This window comes from Apodemus sylvaticus, chromosome 8 (genome assembly GCF_947179515.1).
Source record: "Apodemus sylvaticus chromosome 8, mApoSyl1.1, whole genome shotgun sequence".
NCBI lineage: Eukaryota > Metazoa > Chordata > Mammalia > Rodentia > Muridae > Apodemus > Apodemus sylvaticus.
This window is the reverse complement of record NC_067479.1, coordinates 74,669,672-74,683,774: the sequence shown is the minus strand read 5'-3', so window position 1 is coordinate 74,683,774 and position 14,103 is coordinate 74,669,672. Positions and strand designations below refer to the sequence as shown.

General features: G+C 39.3%; 1 protein-coding gene across 2 annotated transcripts; it reads right to left on the bottom strand.

The window, feature by feature from the left end:
- Nucleotides 1-721: 721 nt before the first annotated feature.
- On the bottom strand, nucleotides 722-12,713 carry LOC127691601 (olfactory receptor 4E1-like). Of its 2 annotated transcripts, XM_052191535.1 has the most exons (3): nucleotides 12,538-12,713; nucleotides 5,824-6,648; nucleotides 722-965 (listed from the first exon to the last, which is right to left on the bottom strand). In XM_052191535.1, exons 2-3 carry the CDS (start codon nucleotides 6,637-6,639, stop codon nucleotides 954-956), a joined length of 828 nt encoding a protein of 275 aa, XP_052047495.1. In that variant the 5' UTR covers nucleotides 6,640-6,648; nucleotides 12,538-12,713; the 3' UTR covers nucleotides 722-953. The 2 variants fall into 2 exon arrangements, with proteins under 2 accessions (XP_052047495.1, XP_052047494.1); XM_052191534.1 differs by lacking the exon at nucleotides 722-965 and having other exon boundaries at nucleotides 2,786-6,648.
- Nucleotides 12,714-14,103: the final 1,390 nt, after the last annotated feature.

Here is a 14,103-nt window from a genome sequence, read left to right as displayed (position 1 = left end):
AAGATCCCCAGAGTTGACTAATTCATCCACTACCTCTCAATCTCAGGTATACCCTCACTTCTTTCATGTCACATGTACCTCACAATTCCTTTGATTATATTTTAAAGATAGGTTGTAAGAAAGTAGACTTCAATATAGCTTTTCACATGACTGTTCTTGGTGTTATCTCTTTCTGCTAATCCCTGATTTCCCTCTGCTTCTTCATGTTTGTCTTAATTAGTGTTCTATTGCTGTGGAGAAAAACCATGGCCATGATGACTCTTTTTTTTTTGATATATTCTTTATTTACATTTCAAATGATTTTCCCTTTCCTGGATCACCCCTTCCTGAAAGTCCCATAAGCCCTCTTCCCTCCCCCATTCCCCAAACCACCCCTTTCCACTTCCCTGTCCTGGTATTCCCCTACACTGCTGCACTAAGCCTTTCCAGGACCAGGGGCCTCTCCTTCCTTCTTCGTGGGCATCATTTGATATGTGAATTGTGTCTTGGGTATTCCAAGCTTCTAGTCTAATAACTGTTTATCAGTGAATGCATACCATGAGTGTTCTTTTGAGATTGGGTTACCTCACTTAGTATGATGTTCTCCAGTTCCATCTATTTGTCTAAGAATTTAATGAATTCATTGTTTCTAATGGCTGAATAGTACTCCATTGTGTATATATACCACATTTTCTGTATCCATTCCTCCGTTGAGGGACATCTGGGTTCTTTCCAGCTTCTGGCTATTATTAATATGGATGCTATGAACATAGTGGAGCATGTATCCTTATTACATGCTGGGGAATCTTCTGGGTATATGCCCAGGAGTGGTAGAGTAATGACGACTCTTATAAAGGAAAACATTTAATTGGGGTTTGCTTACAGTTCCAGAGGTTTAGTCCATTGTCATCATGACAGTGAGCAGGTTAGCATGTAGGATGAACAGCCAAGTCATGGAGAAGTAGTTGAGAGTTCTATATCTGGATCTACAGGTAGCAGGAAGAGAGATAACTTGGCTTGAGTTTTGTAAACCTCATAGCCCACTCCCAGTGACACATTTCTTCCAACAAGACCACATGTACTCCAACAAGTCCACATCTCCTGACTGCTCCCAAGTAGTGGCACTCCCTGATGACTAAGCACTCAAACCTACGAGCCAATGTGGGCCATTCTTATTCAAACCACCACAATGCTTAAAAGCTTTTCCACACCCAGAGTTCTATTCTCCCCTCTTTTAACCTACAATTGACTATTCCCTCTCTATTAATGTGTCTTCCTCCTCAAAGGTCAATTTCTGGCTTTTACTTCTGCTCAATGCACACAAAACTAAAGATTTAAAAGTAAGACCCTCATATGAGACAGCATGAGACATTTTTCTTATGAGGTCTGATTTCTTCACTTTGTATAATTGTGTATCATCCATTTACCAACAAAAGTCGTTATTTCATTTTTCTTTACAGCTGTCCATATACATTTACATCTATCTATCTATCTATCTATCTATCTACCTCTTTAATTTTTCTTATCCATTTAAATGTTGATGAACATCTATTTTGATTCCATTTTTTAGGTAATGTGAGTTCAGCCTTGGTAAACATGGATGTGCAAATAGTAGGATATAAAGTCCTTTGGTTATATGCCCAAGGTTCATATAGATGGGTCATATGTAAATTCTATTTCTGGTTGTTTTAAAAGGATTTATTTATTTTTATGTGAATGAGTCATTGCCTATGTATGTGTACCACAAGTGCCTGGTGCTTGTAGAGGCCAGAAGAGGTTGTTGGATCCCTTTCAGCTGGAGTTGCTGATAGTTGTGAGCTACCACGTAGGAGCAGGGAACTGAATCAGGTCTTCCACAAGAGTAATAAGTGCTCTTGATGGGGAGAAGAAAGCAGATCTCAGAGGAAGATGCTGTTGATATTACCGAGTGAGAATAAGAATTACCTCCCAAATTAAACCTATTAAGTGAGTTTTTTTAAAACCATGCATAGGACTGACTCTCCAAAGTGAGATTTGAGAGTGTAGTGAGTGAGGGTTAACTTTTCAGGCCTCCTTTTATAAGGGAAAATGTATAAACTGGAGATTTTGTAAAATAAAAATTTTGAAAGCAAATTTTATAGAAGCAGATGGCAAATTAGATTATTTGACAGATTATCTCGGCAGAACATCTCAAGGTTCCTTCACAGAAGACCTTATCTTATCAGGGCAGCCTATCGAGTACCTCAGGACTCCTTGGCAGAGTACCATTTTATCAGTGTAGAGTATGCTGAGTCAGACTATAATTTTGTAACAAATAGAATGAACTTATTCTGACCTTATAACAAAATGGCTTTTTACCCTAAGATGGAATTAGAATGGTCCATAATTGCAACCAGGAAACATAACATCAACCTCTGCTTTGAAAATGAAGGGGCCAACAGCCTTAGAATGCAAATGACCTCTAAAAATTGGAAAAGGAAACTGAGCTTTCAGAAAACACGTCATCCTCCTGACAACTGGTGCTAGTCCAGAGTGGTATGTGTTGAATGTCTGGATCACACTGTGCATTGACTGTCTGGATCACAGAATTGCAATGCAATGTTTATGGTGTTTAAAGCAGTAGCATATAGTAGTTGATTATAGCACCAATCCAAATGTTAGTGCCAGTACGTACCATAAAAACACACACAACATTGTTAGGTAACATTTCCAGTAGTATTTTAGAATTTATTTGGAAAATATTTTGAATATAGTTAATAAAAGAAAGTCTGGATATAACTTCTAAACTTATATTTAAGAAGTTAGGAAAGAATAATTATACCTTACATTTTATATATTTACTTGCATTGGTGTTCAGACCCATTGATATCTACTATATAGAAAGAAGTCTCTAATACCTTATTTGTTCATTCATTTTGTGACAATATTAAACATTTTTTTTATTACATAGAATGTTGTACCTGAGAAATTCAGTGGTTGAAGAAAAAGCATGTAACAAGAGTCAAGGTCTTTTGAGTTATTCAAGGTATTACAGGCTTGTAAGCATAGCAACATGGTTGGTGAGGGCAAGAGGATAATGAATTAAATGATAGCCTCAGCTATATAGTGCATTTGAAATGAGCCTGGATTATAGGAGATCCTGTGTCAAAAACCAACCTCCCAAATTAAACAAAAATTTAAGATAATTTAATTTTATTTGTCATTACATAGATACACACATTTTTTGATCTTTTGTTGGAGTCTGAAATAATTTCTGTGAAATGGAGAATAGCTGTTTTACTTTATGTCTTCAGAAAGTTGTGAAGATTTACACAAGTGCAGACAGTAGTGGCCATTCACAGATGACAACTTTAGTGACTGCTAGGCAACATTGAGTGATGTTGCCTTTTCTATCAATATCATGTGTTCCTCTACTGATTCCTGCATACAGTGGTTCTGTTTGTACTCTTTGGAAATCTATTCTCACACCTATTATTGCCTATAGGAAAAGGACATTTGTTTTATATGAACCTTATGATTTTAGAACCTGGCTCATTTATCACACCAGGAAGAAGAACAAATATGGTTTAATATTATTCAGGGAGTTTTGTTTGGGGAAAGCAAGCCTGGTGTTAATGAGCTGATGTGTCCATGGAAAATTAATATGTGCTGCCTTAAAAGCACTCCTCCCAACCCCTACAAATGCCTGCATAACCAAAGCTCAGAACAACTGAAATAGCTTTTGAAGCTCAAACTACCTGTTAATACATTTACAGACAAAAGGACCATTAAAAGTAGAGATGGTTATTTTGGCCCAGAGATTTATTGATGGCATCCTCATCAATGGCTGATGGCTCAGGAGACCCAGGCTGAACTGCAGTGTGACTCTGATTGATGGAGTCAAAGTGAATGTCTGATTTCCAGTATGTCATGCTCTTTTGTAAACACAGGTTCTTATGTAGTCCAGTCTAACCTTAAACCCAACAAGTAGCTCTGGATGACTGTGAAGTCCTGATCATCTTGGCTCTACATTTTTTCTCTACATTTTAAATGCTGGGATGACAACTGGTACCACCATGTCTAGCCACTTTAGCTTTTGTGTATATGTATATAAGACACAATTCTTTGATTGCCAATTCCATTTGTCACATACCTCTTTGCTGTGGTGCAGGCCACCCCAAAGCAATGAAAGGATCTGGATACAGATCATGTACTCAAGTTGGTGTTCTCTTCCAGCACTTGAGGCAACATCAAGTGCCTATTAGTAGTTTAGTAATAAATGCTTAGTTGGGTCAGTTCTCTATATAATAAATAGACCAATTCAGGCATGGTGGCTCATGACTATAACTCCAGTGTCTGGGACTTTAAGAAAAGGGTATCAGGAGTTTAAGACCAGGCTAAGCTACTTGAAAGCCTATCTCAAAAACAACACCACAAAGTTTACTTTACCTAACAAAAACCAAATCTCATTTCTCTGCATACCCCATTCTGGCAACTTTTTATTTTATGGAAAAGAATGTAAACTCCTTGAGTGAACACAGAAAGATTTTTTTAACTTCTTCAATGCCTCTTTCCTGCCAGCCAGCTCCCCTATCTAGGCTGTAACCACATTGGTTGTTACTTCTTGGAGCAAGTCATCTCTCCCAAGAGAGGATTTGTACCTGCATTTCCTCTATCTTGACTCTTTTCTGCTTCTGTTTTTAACGGTTGGTTTCTTTACCATGTTTCATATCTCAGCTAAAATGTGACTTCCTCAAAGAGGTTTCTCTGGACTGCTTAGTGTGGGGCCCTCCTCCCCTGCATGGTCATGATGCACACTCGATTCCTCAACAGGATCTTGCTGCACCTGTAACCACACTTAGTTGTTTACATTTTGCTCCTTCTTTGTACTATACTATATACTCTGTGTAGGGGTGTAACTACAAATGTACTGTCCAGCACAAACTTGATGCTCAGAAAGTATTTGTGAAATAAGAAATACACCCCATTTTATTACTTTGATGGCAGATTTGGACAGACTCTCAAGAGGATTAGTAACTTTAGTGGTTCAGAACCTTTCTTTGTCAGTAGTTATACTCAAATGTTCTTTGTTTCATTTACCCACTTTTGGTATGTCATCTAGCCAGAGGTCAGAATGAATAATGTAAGTGAGGTGACAACTGAAAAGCAGGAGATAATGAATCCAGGTTGGTATTTTTTCCCAGCTCTTGCATCAATGATAGGTTGATGGATTTGATTGAAATCTAAACCCAATTTGTGACTATTTTGAGAGAGAGAGAGAGAGAGAGAGAGAGAGAGAGAGAGAGACAGATAGAGAGACAGACAGAGAGAGACAGAGACAGGGTCAGAGACAGACAGAGACAGACAGAGACAGAGAGAGGAGAGAAAGAGTATGTGTTTGAAGTAGGGAATGGAGCCTGGACCACCTCTATGGCAAGTTCATATCCTGCACTGAGCTGCATTCTGGGCCACTGAATACTATCTTTATGATTTTGTAGCAGGGTAACTTTCAGCATGGTATTTGCTCAGAGTGAGCTTTTGTTTCCTTGTAGTTAGAGGAGCATGTAACTACTGCTGTAGAGAAAGTTAAGTAAGTGCCCAGTCCCTATGACAATGTCTAGAATATGGAAAATGTTACTAGTTATAGCAGTTACTTTGATTGTTAGATATAGGACCAGAATAAAATGTCATATCATCCGTTAACTACAATATATAGTTGCTTCTTTGATTTGGATTACCAAGAATCCTAAGCACTTATTTTTACTTTTCTTTCCTCTCTTTCCTCCTGATTAACTTGTTCAAGGCATTCTTCATGTCCTCATTCCTAAAGGTGTAGATTATGGGGTTCAGCAGAGGGGTGACAGCAGTAAAAAATGCAGATACAACCTTGTCCTCTGGAAGGCTGATGGCTGGGCGTGAGTAGATGAAGATACAGTGTCCCAGAAACAGAGTGACCACGGTGAGGTGGGCTGCACAGGTGGACAGGGCTTTCCTCTTGCCATCAGAGATCTGTTGCCTTAGACTCACAAGGATGACTGCATAGGACACTACAATAATCACAAAACATACCATAGAGATCATTCCACTGTTGGAAACAATGAGAATCTCAGTGATACGGGTGTCAGTGCAAGCCAGTTCGATCACCTGAGGTACATCACAGAAGTAGTTGTCAATCTCATCAGGACCACAGTAGGGCAGCTTGAGGGTGAGTGAGGTGAGAGATATGGAGTGGATGGTCCCCCCTGCCCACAGGGCTGCTGCCAGAACCATACACACCTTCCAGTTCATTATTGTCATATATTGCAAAGGTTTACAAATGGCCACATAGCGATCATAGGCCATGACAGTAAGGAGGAAGATCTCTGTGCAGGCAAAGAGATGCAGGAAGAACATCTGGACCACACAGGCATCAAAGGAGATGAGCTTTTCTTCTGACAAGGTGTCACTTAGCATCTTTGGGACAGTGACAGTGGAATGGCAGACATCAATAAAGGACAGATTGCTGAGGAAGAAATACATGGGAGTATGGAGTCGGTGGTCGTATATGATTGTTATGACAATGAGGATGTTACCAACCAGCGTCAGGACATAGAAAATGAGGAATATGAAAAAAACAGCCATCTGTACTTTCGGATTTGTAGATAAACCTGTGAGTCGAAATGACATCACTGAAGTTTGGTTGATGAGGACAGCCTTTTCCATTCTTTTAGTCTGTCAAAAATAGGGAAAAACACAAAACAAATTTAATACTTAACATATGCATCAATCATTTGGTTCCTTAATTTCTTGGTCACTTATGATGTCATCTACATGTGGAAACTATGAGTCAAATATCTAGCTTATTCCCCGTTCTTTTCTTCCTTCCCTCCTTCTTTGATGCTAGGGATTTGATAGAAGCTCACACATACATAGTAAATGCTTGTTTTATCTCCAAGCTACAGCCCCTGTCTTGTGTTTCTTAAAAAAATTCTCTGTAGGAGCCAATAGAGTCAAGGGTACCATAAAAACCCCTATAAAATCAACTAATCTGGCCTTGTAGGCGGTCACAGAGACTGAACTGACATCTAGGGATTCTGCTTGGTACTGACCTAGATACTCCACACATGCTACAGTTGTGTAGCTTGGTCTTCTTGTGGGACTCCTAACATTGTAAACAGGGGCTGTTTCTCACTGTTAGTCTGCCTTTTGAACCCTTTTTTCCTACTGGATTGCCTTTTCCAGACTTAGTAGTAGAGGTGCCTAGTTTTCTGCAACTTGATATGCCAGGGCTGGTTGAGATCCATGGGAAGTCTGCCATTTTCTGAAAAGAAAAGGAATGGATGAGGGGGGAGGTAGTGGGGAGGTACTGGGAAGAAAGGAGTGAAGGGAAACTGTAGTTGTAATATAAAACATTTTAAAATCAGTATCCCTGACCTCAAGCAATACTACAGAGCAATAGTGTTAAAAACTGCATGGTATTGGTACAGTGACAGGCAGGAGGATCAATGGAACAGGATTGAAGATCCAGAAATGAACCCACACACCTATGGCCACTTGATCCTCGACAAAGAGGCTGAAAACATCCAATGGAAAAAAGATAGCCTTTTCAACAAATGGTGCTGGTTCAACTGGAGGTCAGCATGCAGAAGAATGGGAATTGATCCATCCTTGTCTCCTTGTACTAAGCTCAAATCCAAATGGATCAAGGACTTCCACATAAAGCCAGACACTCTGAAGCTAATAGAAAAGAAACTGGGGAAGACCCTTGAGGACATCGGTACAGGGAGAAAGTTTCTGAACAGAACACCAATAGCGTATGCTCTAAGAGCAAGAATTGACAAATGGGACCTCATAAAATTACAAAGTTTCTGTAAGGCAAAGGACACCATCAAGAGGACAAATTGGCAACCAACAAATTGGGAAAAGATCTTCACCAATCCTACATCAGATAGAGGGCTAATATCCAATATATATAAAGAACTCAAGAAGTTAGACTCCAGAAAACCAAACAACCCTATTAAAAAATGGGGTACAGAGTTAAACAAAGAATTCTCACCTGAAGAACTTCGGATGGCGGAGAAGCATCTTAAAAAATGTTCAACTTCATTAGTCATTAGGGAAATGCAAATCAAAACAACCCTAAGATTTCATCTTACACCAGTCAGAATGGCTAAGATTAAAAATTCAGGAGACAGCAGGTGTTGGAGAGGGTGTGGAGAAAGAGGAACACTCCTCCACTGCTGGTGGGGTTGCAAATTGGTACAACCACTCTGGAAATCAGTCTGGCGGTTCCTCCGAAAACGGGGCACCTCACTTCCAGAAGATCCTGCTATACCACTCCTGGGCATATACCCAGAAGACTCCCCACCATGTAATAAGGATACATGTTCTACTATGTTCATAGCAGCCCTATTTATAATTGCCAGATGCTGGAAAGAACCCAGGTATCCCTCAACAGAAGAGTGGATGCAAAAAATGTGGTATATCTACACAATGGAGTACTATTCAGCCATTAGAAACAATGAATTCATGAAATTCTTAGGCAAATGGATGGAGCTAGAGAATATCATACTAAGTGAGGTAACCCAGACTCAAAAGGTGAATCATGGTATGCACTCACTAATAAGTGGATATTAACCTAGAAAACTGGAATACCCAAAACATAATCCACACATCAAATGAGGTACAAGAAGAAAGGAGGAGTGGCCCCTGGTTCTGGAAAGACTCAGTGAAACAGTATTCTGCAAAACCAGAACGGGGAAGTGGGAAGGGGTGGGTGGGAGGACAGGGGAAGAGAAGGGGGCTTACGGGACTTTCAGGGAGTGGGGGGGCTAAAAAGGGAAATCATTTGAAATGTAAATAAATTATATCGAATAAAAAATAAAACAATTTAAATAAAAATAAATAGATAAAACATAAGACCAGTCCATGAAACCTTAAGTATCTTTAGACTTAGGAAGAAAAAGTATTTTTGTAGGAATATAATAAGTATTTCCAAAAATATGTGTGTGATATTCTCTTGGGTGTCTATACCTTCTCTTAAATCTAAAGTATGTAGCCAGATGCTTTGGAATATTAGATTATAATGGAAAAGCAGCAAAGAAGAAAGAACTATGATTAAGGTTCTTCAAATTCAAAATAAATTGCATATTCTTGTGAGATAGGTGTAATGTAGACATTGTTGCAAATGAAACAATTTTCTCATTTCTTTTAGTTTCCATTTGACAACAACAAGGGCTAGTCCTTGTAGATTACACCATAGGCTTTCCTCCACAGTGCTGCAAATATAGCTTTGGCTTTACAACATCTTCTCTGGAGACAAAGGAACATACATTAAGGGGGAGACAAAAGAAATCTATATATGCACTGGGTGTTGGGGTCTTCCAGAGGCCTCCTCAGGACTGAGAGGCCAATTCCAACAACTGTTGGGAGAATTGCTAGCAGACAGCCCTCAGCTGTCATCTTGCTTTGAAAAGTGCCTTATCTATACACCTTGGAAAGCAGCTCCCATTTAGCCATTGACAGAATAAAGAGTTTCTCTTTTTCCCCAAGTCAGGATAACTGGATAAGGACCACCCTGGCTTCAGCCATCAAACTGACCCGCGTGGAGCCACTGAGACTGCAGAGGGACAACTCTTCCCTTTGCCCAGCTATAATTCCTTCTTCCACGGGTGATGATTCATATAGGGCTCCTAATAAACAAACACTCTTCACTCTCAAAAAAATCTTCTTTGAGCATTTTCACTAGATGTTAAATACACACCTTGGAAATAATGCTATAGTGAGCTATGATTTATGAGGACATTAAAAATCACCTTGAAAAGGAAGGTGGAGCTCAAAGAAGCTATTTATCCTTTACTGTAGCTATGTAACAGTGTTTAGCTACTATATATATATATATATATATATATATATATATATATATATATATATATATATATATATATATATATACAAGAGTTTCAAATAACCCAGACTTGCTATATAGTTGAGGGTGTCCTTGAACTCCTGATCCTTCTGTCTCCTTTCCCTACTGCTGAATTTGTTGGTGTGTGACATTGCAACCAGATCAGATTGTGGTTTCCATGCTCTAAATAGGTTCTTTGTCTAAGGTTCATAAACTTGGCCTTTGAATATAGTCTCTATCATTTTCTCATTGATTGTACTCTTCACTAGCCCACATCTCTTCTTCCCTGGTGGCTTTGTCCAGGCACTTGGAGCTTGACATCCACAGTGTCAGTATTTGAGGACTACAGCCTTTCATCATGCTGCTTGATAGATGGTCACGTGGCTGTGATGTTTGTTGAGCAGTTCCTTAGAGAAGACTGCACAAACCCTAGAAGACCTCCACTGCAGACAGGCTTGCTCTCAACCTGGACGTCAAGGTCCAGGCTTAGCAACATCTGTGTGTTGATTAGATCACCCCAGCTCTTCAGATTCCCATTCTGTTGTTTGATTTATAGGTCTATGAGTTAATCCAAAGAAGCTTATTTATTTATTTATTTTTTAAAATGAACTTTCCTTTGATCCAAGTATCACTAGTACTTTAAAAGGTTTTATTTATTGATTTATCTATGTATGTATCTATCATCTATGTATGTATATATGTATGTATGTATATATCTATCCATGCAACAATGTATAGCTATATTTATTTTCCATGTATGTATGTATGTATGTATGTATATATATATATATATATATATATATATATATATATATATATATATATATATTCTATGTGCATGGGTGTTTTGCCTGCATATGTTAACGTGCACCATGAATGCCTGGTGTCCATGGAAGTCAGAAGGGGGCATCAGATTCTTCTGTGGAGTTACAGATGCTTATAAGCTTCCATATAGGTGCTATGGAGAGAACTTGGGGTCTCTGCATGAACAGTCAGTGCTCTTAATTGCTGAGATCACTCTCTACTACCACTACTGTTTTCTAAACAATTGCGTGTTCTATATAAGACTCCCAGGATTTTAGTTCTCAAAGGGAGTTGAGGGTTTAGTTTTTTCCCCCATTTTACAAATGGCAAAAATCAGGCATATAGAGGTAAAGCACTAACCAGGCTCATAGCTGGGTCTAGAGCTCAGGTCTCCTGGTCCTGGCTTTGTCTACTTTACCTTTGCTCTGAATTTCTGTGGTGACCAGCAGAGGTGTCTGAATACCCTCTTTCTTCTCTTAGGTGTCCTGGAGTCTGCTTGGGGTTTGCTCTTCAGGGAGCCCCATTTCTCAGCCTTGCCCAATCATGCCATCTTTGCACACAGCTTTCCAGTGGTGGCTCACCCAGGGAACTTGTCTCTTTGTTCCTCAAGGCCCCTCATCTTGTGCTGTCTGTCCTATAACACTCCTCAGCATCAGACTCTGCTGGACAAACACATCTTCCCCATATTGCTTAGGGGGGACTTTCCCTCTGCTCTCAGCAATTTTTAATATTCCCTGTTATTCACCGTGCCAGCCTTATGCAAATAATGGGCACTTTTGTTGTTGATGTAAAAAAAAAAAGATTAATAGTAGGGCCTCAGTGAGGCACTAACTAAACAGAGCTGTGGCAAACAGAATCCTTTTGTTTTGTTTTGTTTTGTGTTCTTTTTCTTTTTTCTTTTCTTTTCTTTTCTTTTTTTTTGAGACAGGGTTTCTCTGTGTAGCCCTGGCTGTCCTGGAACTCACTCTGTAGACCAGGCTGGCCTCAAACTCAAAAGTCTGCCTGCCTCTGCCTCTCAAGTGCTGGGATTAAAGGTGTGCGCCACCACTGCCTGGCAAACAGAATACTTTTAAATGAAGGTCTTTCAATTAACACCTGAAACATAACCAGACTAGTGTTTTGTTACAATTTACAGCAACATCTTTACATAACTATGGATCAATTTTACGTTTTATCATTTTTCTCAGAACATGCATTTAACATTTTTTCTTTTACTACAGAAAGCTATTTCAGTTATTTAATTAGTGACTTAAAACCATTTTCCTTGCTTAAAAACTGAAAGTTGAAGGGCGAGGAGTTGATTTTAAATTCATCATGTGACATTTGTTCTGAAGCAAAGACTCCTGCTTCCTCCTCATTGGACAGAGATATGCACTGTTACCTCACCCTTTCTCCTGTCAGCACTTTTCTTGGACTTCTGTGAGCTCACAGGAAAAGATGCTTGGAAACCATAGTGCCCAATGACATCAAATAACTGAGGTAAAAAATATGGGCTAGTGAGATGGTTCAGAGTTAGGAGTATCTGTCACTCTCATGGAGAACCTGGGCTTGGTTTCCAGCATCCATAATTCTGGTTCCAGGGTATTTCACACCCTCCTCTGACCTCCATGGGCACCATGCACTCACATGGTACACACACACACACACACACACACACACACACACACACACACACACACACACACGCAGACAAAACACTCATATATGAAAGAGAAACTAAATAAATCTAAATCTATCTATCTACATTCTCTCTCTCTCTCTCTCTCTCTCTCTCTCTCTCTCTCTCTCTCTCTCTCTCTCTCTCTCTCCACACACACACACACACACACACACACACACACACACACACACTGCATGAAACTATACATTTCAGGAAAATGTAGAAAAGAAAGAATATCTATAATTCTCACCCAAATGCTTTCTGATTTTCTCAGTCCCTTCAAAGATACCTGGTAGTTTGAATACAATGAAAATAATCTTCCAGTAAAAGAAACAACTTGCTTGAAGTTGGATAGTCAGAAAACCTTGTGTTACTGCAGTTCCTGGAGAGTCTGCTGGTCGTTAAGTCAGGGGAGAGAGGCACTATTCCAGATTTCTGACAAAACCATCCTTTTGCATCTATCCTCTTGCCCTTGTCTCACTATGCAAATAATACTGCAGTAAGAGTTCCTGTTCAGCTGAAGTTGTGGGACAAGGGCAGTGTACCTTTGTGTCTTTTCAGACCCAGTGATGAGGAGGGATTCAGAGCTGTGAGCAATCAGTTTCAGAACTGTCCCAGTTTGTCAGGACAATTTAAAAACAAAAGGTCACCGACTTACTCAGAACCCCAGTGTGGCCGAAGGGTCTTGTTTCCTCTGTTGCACACTTTTATCGTTATTCCCAGATGCAACATTCAACTTTTAAGCTCTGAAGGGGAATCATGAAGGAAGCAAACAGCTGTGGCAGCTGTTGCATTGGTGGTGTTCCACCTGAATTATCAAGGCTTTATTTCCAAGGCAACATCCAAACCAAGACATCAGCTTGCCAAGTTACTAGTTAGAAAAAGTGAATTCTGTGGCTGCTGATGTAATCACCATGGTTTTTGTCTCTAAGGGAAGTTAATGAAAACAAAACAAAAAACCAAACATAACTTGAATACCTTTTGGGGACATAGTGTATATAATTAAATTAACTAGTAGTATATAGTGACCCTGTGTGAAGGCTAGGTGATGACCCGAGGCGACGGCTCTGCATTTTCTTATTTAATTTATATGAGATCACAGACATGAGAGTGGCAGTGGATGTGAGGTTCGGTCAGCCCTCTGATAGTGTAAGTGCTTTGTCTGTCAGTTAGATTGTCTGGGTGCCACTGTAAAGATTGTAGATGTTTAAAAATTGGCAAGTGTGTCAGGTCTCTAATTTCTTCTCCGTAAAGCATGAATAGGGCCAGCAAGATGGATAAGGGCTTGCCATGTGCACGTGGCAATGTTAAAGTTTAGTTAAAGTTTAGTTCCTGGGACACTCCTAAAAGTGGAAGGAGAGAAGCAACTCCACAAAATTGGAGAACTCTGACCTCCACATGTACATTATATAGTGTGTACATATGCCCACACATTCTTTCTCTCTCTCTCTCTCTCTCTCTCTCTCTCTCTCTCTCTCTCTCTCTCTCTCTCTCTCCCTCTCATATCTAATAAAACAAAACTAAAAAGAATAAAAGGAATAATTTTAGAACTTTTGAGATATTTTCAAAGCATGTGGTATTTACTGTTATGCATAAAATATTCCTTTCAAGCAAAAAGTGAAATAAAAAAAAACTACTGTCAATTTTTTTTTTGCCTCAAATGTTTGTTATTTTAGATAATAGCAAATGTGTGTATAAATTAGAGTCTCTCCTCCTGGCTCTCCTTTTTATTTCTCTTTGTTGTAGCTATTTGAGTTGGGTGTTTACATCAGTGAAGAATACAAAGTGGAGAGATGGATATCACTAATTTTTAAAA